The sequence below is a fragment of the Sinocyclocheilus rhinocerous genome, unplaced genomic scaffold, assembly GCF_001515625.1.
Source record: "Sinocyclocheilus rhinocerous isolate Xijiao unplaced genomic scaffold, SAMN03320098_v1.1 scaffold864, whole genome shotgun sequence".
Classification (NCBI taxonomy): Eukaryota; Metazoa; Chordata; class Actinopteri; order Cypriniformes; family Cyprinidae; genus Sinocyclocheilus; species Sinocyclocheilus rhinocerous.
This window is the reverse complement of record NW_015645567.1, coordinates 1,531,735-1,540,118: the sequence shown is the minus strand read 5'-3', so window position 1 is coordinate 1,540,118 and position 8,384 is coordinate 1,531,735. Positions and strand designations below refer to the sequence as shown.

At 35.7% G+C, this 8,384-nt stretch overlaps 1 protein-coding gene across 1 annotated transcript; it reads right to left on the bottom strand.

Moving 5' to 3' along the window:
* Nucleotides 1–1,103: 1,103 nt before the first annotated feature.
* Nucleotides 1,104–7,664, bottom strand: pargl (poly (ADP-ribose) glycohydrolase, like). The gene is made up of 16 exons (XM_016510616.1): nucleotides 7,589–7,664; nucleotides 5,514–5,674; nucleotides 5,319–5,405; nucleotides 5,059–5,169; nucleotides 4,908–4,979; nucleotides 4,727–4,813; nucleotides 3,824–3,984; nucleotides 3,611–3,723; nucleotides 3,454–3,523; nucleotides 3,303–3,378; nucleotides 3,085–3,232; nucleotides 2,732–2,810; nucleotides 2,533–2,641; nucleotides 2,352–2,442; nucleotides 2,124–2,252; nucleotides 1,104–1,708 (listed from the first exon to the last, which is right to left on the bottom strand). Exons 2-16 carry the CDS (start codon nucleotides 5,655–5,657, stop codon nucleotides 1,590–1,592), a joined length of 1,596 nt encoding a protein of 531 aa, XP_016366102.1. The 5' UTR covers nucleotides 5,658–5,674; nucleotides 7,589–7,664; the 3' UTR covers nucleotides 1,104–1,589.
* Between the last annotated feature and the right edge of the window lie 720 nt (nucleotides 7,665–8,384).

The window sequence follows — 8,384 nt, the reverse complement described above, 5'->3', positions numbered from 1 at the left end:
CTTTTGGAAATTCAATTTGAAATTTGAATTTAAAAACAACGATTAAACATATACATATATATGCATATATAATTTGAATTTATAAATGATTAAATAATAATAAGAATAATTAGTAGTAGTAGTAGTAGTAGTAATTTTATGTGGCCTCTGTATAATAATATGATGTGAGGTTTTTGGCCTATTTCTTAATGTGTTTCTTCATTTTTCTATTTCGGATCTACGCATCTGAAGTCGTGTTTACTATTTCTTCCTGGAGTTCAAACTTTCAGGGTAACCAAAAACTCATTGGAGTAAGGAAAAGACAGGAAACACGTGTTTATAAAGGTAGTGCGTGGGGGGAAAAACATATTAGTAGGTAAAGTTAGTATAAATCAAACTCAGTGTACTTAGAGGTATCTTGTACGAAGAGGAAAATGCTAAAACAGTGCATCTCCTCTCTTTCATTTTAATTAATACTAAATTATATACATAGTTAATATTTGTTCTGTAGTGTTACTTGCTTTCACTTTCGATTTTATGAACTGTACAGACAAATGCGCTGTTTTTAAAAGGACCTCAATGTAACTTTCGCCAAATTTTAAATGATACGTGCGAAACAGAATGTGCAGAAAATGGTAAATAACATCTAGGCTACTCACTTGTTCGGCGGTAATAGTCCGTGTTGTTGACGTGCTTGTGATTGCTCGCGTGAAAGTGAACGCGCAAGAATGAAACCTGGAGCTGGTGGCAGTTAAAAAAAAACACACACAAATATTTATTTCTAAAACTGGCATTTAATAAATTCTGTCACAGTGTACTTTCCTGGTCAATACAATACCGCTTTACACAGGAGCCTTTTTTTTAATCGCTCACCTTTAGTCACATGACTGTTATCGTTCGTCTCTTTAACCACCAGATGGCGCCACTCCAATTATTATAAGCTTTAGATGTGGGCGGAGTGTCTGTCACTTTTGCTTATACTTGAGGCTGGGAACAAACCCCTAAAACTAATAAACATTTGTAATACCCTCATAAATGGAGCATTTTGAATGTTTAAATCTCTCTCTCTCTTTTTTTTTTTAGATACAGACAGTAAAGTGACATTTATGAAGTACAGAAACAAAACTGAAACGGTTAAAGTGCAACCGATGCTAAATTGTTACACCATGGATGTGAATTAAAAGGTACGTTGGTTTCATTTTATTTTATTGTAATTTCTAAAAACAAGCTGAGATTAAGCCAAAAAATGATCATATTACTTTATTCAATAAAAGCATTCGGGTTTTATTCTGCTGTTGTTTGTACTTATACTTGATGCAAGTAATTCACCATGACATTTTTTTTTATTTTGCATTAACAAATAAATGAAATGTGTCCCTTATTGGCTGTTACTGAGGCCTTTGATTAATATAAATGCTGAATGACTATAAAGCTTTTTAATTAAGGTAAATAATTAGATTTATATGACACCTGTGAGCTTACAAGATAAACATTTCAACCGCTTTTTCTTTTTTAGTATAGTAGTAGGCCTACAGTTGTATCATTATTCAGTTCCTTCAGAGTTTAGCTTTACATATTTAATACTGCTGGACTGTTTTTGCTACATTTGTTTACAATAAATTATCCTTCTGCCCGATCTTCTCTCTGATGAGTTTGTACAGGTCTATTGGCGAGCCACTTTCATGAGTGTAGTTTCCACAGAACTTCTTCAGCAACTTGTACAGTTTACCTGTTGAGAGAAGAAACGATCCAATAATGCTTCTCATTCTTGTTACCACTGTAGTTTTAGTTCATCTTCAGACTGAATGTTGATCTAAATCAATCAAAAAACTATTTTTGTAGAGCAACACTGAACAGCCAATTTAAGTAGTTTTACCTTACTATACTACAAGTAAAATTCCGAACAACTAGGTTGTTATGGCAATAAATATATAAATGACACTGCACTTAACATCAGAGCTCATAGTGTATTTCATATGAAAGGTTTGAACTAAAGATCTATTTCTATATATATATTAAAAAACCTTATTTCTAAAAATCTATAGGAGAAAATGAATCAATTTTTGTTTGTGTAACCCTATTGTTGTGCTCTATTATTAAACCAATTAATACCTGTGTGTTTTGACTTCAGTGAATGTACTTACCCACGGTCACTTTGTTGATGGTCAGTATCTCATGCATTCTTTGTATTTCTTTTGCAAGTTCTTTATTGCCAGCGGTGAAGTAAGCCACGTCTCGTCCAGCCACGGCGGCAGCCATCAACTGGATGAGAGCTTTTGAAGACAAACACATTCTGTTCTGTGCATTTATCATAATCCATCTGTAGTGTCTCCAGATCAAACAGGATGCGTGTGTGTTTTGTCTTTATTTACCTTTGAGTTTAGGATCTCCGTTGAAGGCACCGCAGCCCCAGTTGCCCGTTGCGATGGCCGTTTTCACGTCTCCATGGAATCCCACAAACGCCTTTGAGAGTCACACGGTATAAGCCTAACCTTACGATAACAAATACTTACCACAGCAAACCTCATTATTTGTACTTGTCAAAACTAATACCTTGTTGAGTTCTCGTTTTATGTTCTCTTTAGTGTACTGGTCCTTCGGGTTCTTGAAGTCGAGAGCATCGATGGCAACAATCTGCCGATAACGTCTCTTCCAGTTATCCCTATGAATTTACTTGTGGCTGTAAAACCAACGTTTTTTTTTTTTTTTTTAATGAACTTTTACATTTTGTATATTTGTCATCATTACTTACCGCTTCATGCAATCATTGTATGGACCCACCCAAGAAAAGGTTTTGCTGTAGCCAGAAGTAAAGCTGTACATCTGAGGACCTGATGACACATTAGCGATAAGAGGAAATGTCACGTAACCATCAACACTATCGCTCTGTCACGTTACCATGTGTGTTGTAAATACGTTTATATGTGTGTAACCATTCTATACTGAATTTGTTGCATTGCGGGTCTGAAATTTACTGATATAAAAAGGTGTCCTGTGACTGTGACAGAATGAGGTAATTTTCATTTTTGCGTGAACTATCCCTGTAACTGACTGAAAGCTGTTTTAGTTTTCTAACTTTGTCTGTGCTAAACGCCCCAGCAGTACCTGTGATCTTGAGGCACTCGTTATCAGCCAGTTTCTCAGTGAAGAGTCTGGCCACGATGAGCTCTGGACTCATGAAGAAGAGGATCTCCTCCTGAACCAGTCCCGATCCCAGCACCCCACCACCAATATAATTGCTGGCAAACTCCACCTGTCCAGAACCATGTGATGTAGATGAAACTGAAGAACAGGTACAAAACTGAAGTTTAGATGAAACTGACCTGCAGCATCCCTGTACCCTCATGCTCAATGGATCCTTCTGGAGAGATGTGAAGGTTTGTCAGAGTCTTCTTCTGTCTAAAGTCCGACACGATCAATAAGAGGCATGTCAACTCACTTTAGTCTGTTTAGATTGTAATTAATGTAACTTACTTTTTCCATTTAGGGAGCTGTGATTTTTGAATGCTAGTCCTTTCAAAAGTAACCAGTCCATCTGGTATTGCTGTTAAAACAATTAAAGGCCATTAAATTTACACTGAAATAGCTACACTGAATCCAAAATCCCATGTGATAAGTGTGTTCTCAGTACCTGGATCTTGATTATCACTTTTATTTGTCACTGTGTTGAAGTAATGGAAAATGGCCCTCAGTTTCTGTGCTTTCTGGGCTAATTTTGCCGGGTCTTTCTCGTCAGCAAATAGGCTAAAATATATATATATATATATATATATATATAACGAACTGATACAATACCAGTATTTTCAGATCAGAATGAAACAGTGTAATGTGATCCGTGCATCACCTGCTGAAGTTAATGGTGGGGAAGTTGACATATTCTGAACTAGGTTTAGTGTCGTTCCTGTGAGAGAAGGTGCAGAAGAAGGCGTTTGCTAACAGACAAGAAATCTGCTGCTGAGACATTGTTATGGCCAGGTTCTGTTGCTGTCGCAGGAGAGGGATGGGCTAGAGACAAAGAGTACAGACTCAAAAATACTTACAACAGACGTGCATAAAAAAAAAAACATATATAAGCAATGCAATTAATTTAGTCTAAGTAGATTTATTTTCTTTGTTCCAGTGGGACATTATTATAGCCTGACCAATGGTGCACACTGTGTGATTGTTAAATTAGTTTTTGTCTTGCATGATTGTTGCTTGTCAGATTGTACAATATGAACCTGATGAGATCTAAAAGTCAAGACAGACTCTTAAGTCAGAGTAATCAGGGAAAATAAAATGTGCATGCAGTGTAAGTCACTTTGGATAAAAGCATCTGCCCAATGCATAAATGTAATGTAAATAGAAAATTGACATGATTTACAGTGTTTACTGAACATTTGCATTAATTCTGACAAATTTATTCACACTTCAAATTAAAATGCTACCAAAAAACTGTCAGCAATGTTTTGCCCCAGAAATTAGGAAATTTGTGTTTATTATTCAGATGGTTGAGCTCATTTTCATAGTAAAATATTAATGTCAAAATAAAGTTAAAGAATGAGATTTGTTGCATATCATAAAAACATTTTTAAAGAAACTTATCTTTCCCTGCAACAAAAGACAGCAAAATCATTGCCAAAATCATTCAGTGTGGACCAGACTTGAGTTACATTACTTTTAACAATAAAACAAATCAATTTACAACCCACGTTATACTAGTACTTTGGGATTCTTAATTAACACAATGTAGGAACCTGTAACATACCTGTGTAATGAGATCAGGTAAATCAAGAGCTAGTTTGGCCATATTTGGGATCAGCAAATGGAGATTACTGTCCTTCGCGTGTAAGTGCTGTAGAGCGATTACACAAATCTGTCATCAATATGTATTTTCACTTTTAACATTTACCTGTCCTCCGATATGAACTAGAGAATGATTCACTAACCCGACCATATAAAAAAAGTGCATCGAAAGTCCATCTGTCTTTGTTGTTGGAATTGTAAGACATTATTGCGGTCTACAAAAGACAGAAAACTGGTCACATTATGATAAACAAGCCTGAGCTCGCATAAAATTAATTGTCATCGTTACAGTACCTGAACATCCCCAATAGAGTTATTTCCTTTGGTGAGATTGTGCAATGCACGACAGGTGACGTCCCAGTGAGAGGGTGGTGAATGGGACTTGTTGGGGGATTCAGGCGGTGGCTATGGGGAATAATCATTACTGAATATGAATGAATAATGAATACCCTCTCTATTTTCATGAGTTACTTGTTCAGAAAAGCTCTTTATATAGAAATGATGATGATCTTTAGAGAGAGAGATTTGTTATAAAGCACTCTGGATGCACTTACATACAGATGTGGTAACTTCACATGGTGGGAATCCCAAACATGAGTCCCTTGATGAGAGACAATTACACCACTTTGGAAACATGGAATCTGCTCAGACAAGCCAGTAACATGAATTATGACTGAATCAGTATTCACAGCACACTTTATAAAGTAATTAGAATACAAAAAATAAGGATGAAATTGCATGGTTCTTACATCTATCAGTATTGTATGTCCTTTCTTGAGAAGTGGCTGGTTAAGCTCCGTGGCGAAGTCTTGCATTGTCTTGAGGTTCTTGATGGGATATGTGGATCCCGGCTTTGGTTTTGTTCCTAAGCTGGAAGCGGCTGAAGTGTTCATAGTGCACTTTGAGAGGGCTGGTTTGAGAACCATAGACAAATATTATTTAAAAAAAATAAATAAAAATAATTATGAAAAAGCATCATTACACTGCTTGGAACAGAAAATAATAATAATAATAATAATAATATTTATGATATGCCCTAGAGGACACCAGGACTCAGTTAATAAGAAAATGAAAACAATATTGCCAAAACATTTTTTAATTTACATTTTATATTCGATAAAGCAATTAATATTTAGGTTCCAGGCTACTTTCTTTTCTGTAACTTGTCCAAACTTTGTACAAATATTCTCAACTATGAAAGATATTAGAGAATGGTTTGATACACTATTTTACTTTACTTTTTAGCTACAAAATATTATCATATTCCCATAAGAGTGTTGAATTTAGTCATTCAGTCAGTGTCAGTCATATTTAAAGACCAAGGACAGAGGGAATTGTCGCGGTTAAACCTCCAAACATTTGGTATCTCTGAAAAGACCTGAATGTGCTCTTTATAGTAATAAAACTGTGACTTATATGGTCTCAAAGAAATTTATTATAATATAATTTCAGGACATTACCTCTTATGGCTAGGTCTCAGGAGGATAAAGAACACAAATCATATTCGAGTATAGAACAAAAGACTAAGGGGTTCGTTTTTTTATTCGTGAAAGTTTATTAACGGGGTTCGAACGTTGCAATAAAGAAAAAAATCGAAAGTTCGATTCGAAGTTAGAACGCGAATATTCTGCGAACAGCTCGAGCGCGTGACTTTGCAGCTGGTTATATGGCGATACATTGATCAAATATGAGATTGCGTTTCAAGAACGAACTTTGAACAGCGCTAAATTACCTTTGCGTTAAATAATTTAGAAGACATAAATAAAATAATTCGCTTATTGGCTAAAATTATACTGAAAGCGATTTATATTTTGTCAAAAACTATGATTACCATGGTCAAATTTTAGGGTAATTAAACAAAATTCAATTGGAGTAGGAGAAAGAAAGGAAACATGTAGTAAAAAAAAGTATGTATATAAATCAAACTCATATAGCCTAATTAAAAGATGCTGAAATAGTCTTTGCATCTAGTCTATTTCCTTTAAAATTACTTATATACACTATGTAGTGCTTTAATTTAAACTGTATGGAGCTCTTTCACTTTTGATTTTCTGAATTGTGTGTACAGTCTTTAAAAACATGTCTTTAAGAGTACCGTAACTGAAGTGAAACTGAAGGGGGGGGGGGGAGATAAATAATATCTACTCACTTGTTCGTCCCAGATGTTGACGTTCAGTGTCTGTGAATGCTTGTGATGAGAGTGATGACTACATTTATTTGTCACACCTCCTAATGGTCGGTCACTTGTTCGGTTGCCATTCGTCACGTCAACCACAAGATGGCACCACACTCCAATTATTATAACCATTCATTACTTTCTTAAAACTTCTTTCAAAAAGGCGGGGCATAGAGGAGAAACAATAATGTACAGTATGTGGAAAATAATGAGTTTTTTTTACTTTAAACCGCATAAACACTTCATTACACCAAATACACAAAATAATGTTCTTTTTAGCAGCATCATATGACCCCTTTAAGCGTTAAAACCGTGCTACTTCTAGCTACACTTTCAGAAAAAAAGGTACAAAACCTGTCTCTGGGACGGTACCGTTTGAAAAGGTACACGTTTGTACCTTATTAACTCCTAAAGGATGCATATTAGATCCTTAAAGGTACATATTAGTACCTCAAGTATACATATTAGTTCCTAAATGGGTACATATAAATATCTTTTGAAAGGGTACTGCCCAGTGACAACTTTTGTACCTTTTTTTCTGAAACTGTACTGCTTCTGTTGTTCTTAAAATTAGGCATTTTCACAAAACTGCAGCTACTAACCACTGGCCATTGTGTCTCAGGTCTGCATAATGTCTGTTGGACAAACCTGTGCTCACTGGTGCCTGAAGCCCTCAGCGGGACGCCATGGACAGAGATTCACCTCAGGTAAGAGGAACAACAGCTCTCTTTAAATGTGAAAAGCTCTCCATGTTTGAGTCAGACGGTTGGTCCTTTCCTGAGGGTTTTTTTTTTGTCTGTCTGACCCATCACGATTGGCCTGCTGTCCTGAGCTGCAATCTCATTATCCCTGCTACTTCCACCATCACTGGCCCTACAACCTCAAACTCAACAGCAAATACTGAATATTGACTCAATGTGGAATCAGTTTTATAATATTACAGTGATTATATCCTTAACATTGACAAACCAAAAAAATAGTCAATATGCAAGCATAAATCATAGATATCTATTTTTGAGAGCTCATATATCTTGGATGACACACTTTCTTCCAGCTTTCTGTTTTCATCCTAATTTGGAGGGCTGTGGCATGATTGAGACAGACAGAATGTCCTCTTCAATCGCTGCCTCTGCCTCTGATGTGGCTGTTAATGTCTGTCTGAGTTATGGAACTGCATATGATCCAGCAGCTTTACACAACACACGGCGCCTTAGGTGACTCTACATTTCTAATATGACAACTGTAGTTTGATGACTGGCCTCGTAAGAACAAACAGTGTGTGAGGAGGTTCGACAACAGGTGTAGTCTTTCAAAGAATGTCCATTTTCTTGTTTTATTTTGTTTTGTTTTTTTAATTATAAAAGAAAAATTCTTTTAAAAACTATATAAAAATGTTTCTCTCTCTCTGTGTACAAGTACATCTCAGAAAATTAGAATATCATGA

Bases quoted from the DNA above. Each gene is read 5' to 3' on its own strand.
- pargl (XM_016510616.1), bottom strand. From the start codon at position 5,657: ATGAACACTTCAGCCGCTTCCAGCTTAGGAACAAAACCAAAGCCGGGA. The intron at 3,985-4,726 runs GTATGTTACAGG...CTTTGTCTCTAG, and splicing joins TACCTGATCTCATTACACAG to CCCATCCCTCTCCTGCGACA. The intron at 3,724-3,823 runs GTGATGCACGGA...TATATATTTTAG, and splicing joins CCCACCATTAACTTCAGCAG to CCTATTTGCTGACGAGAAAG.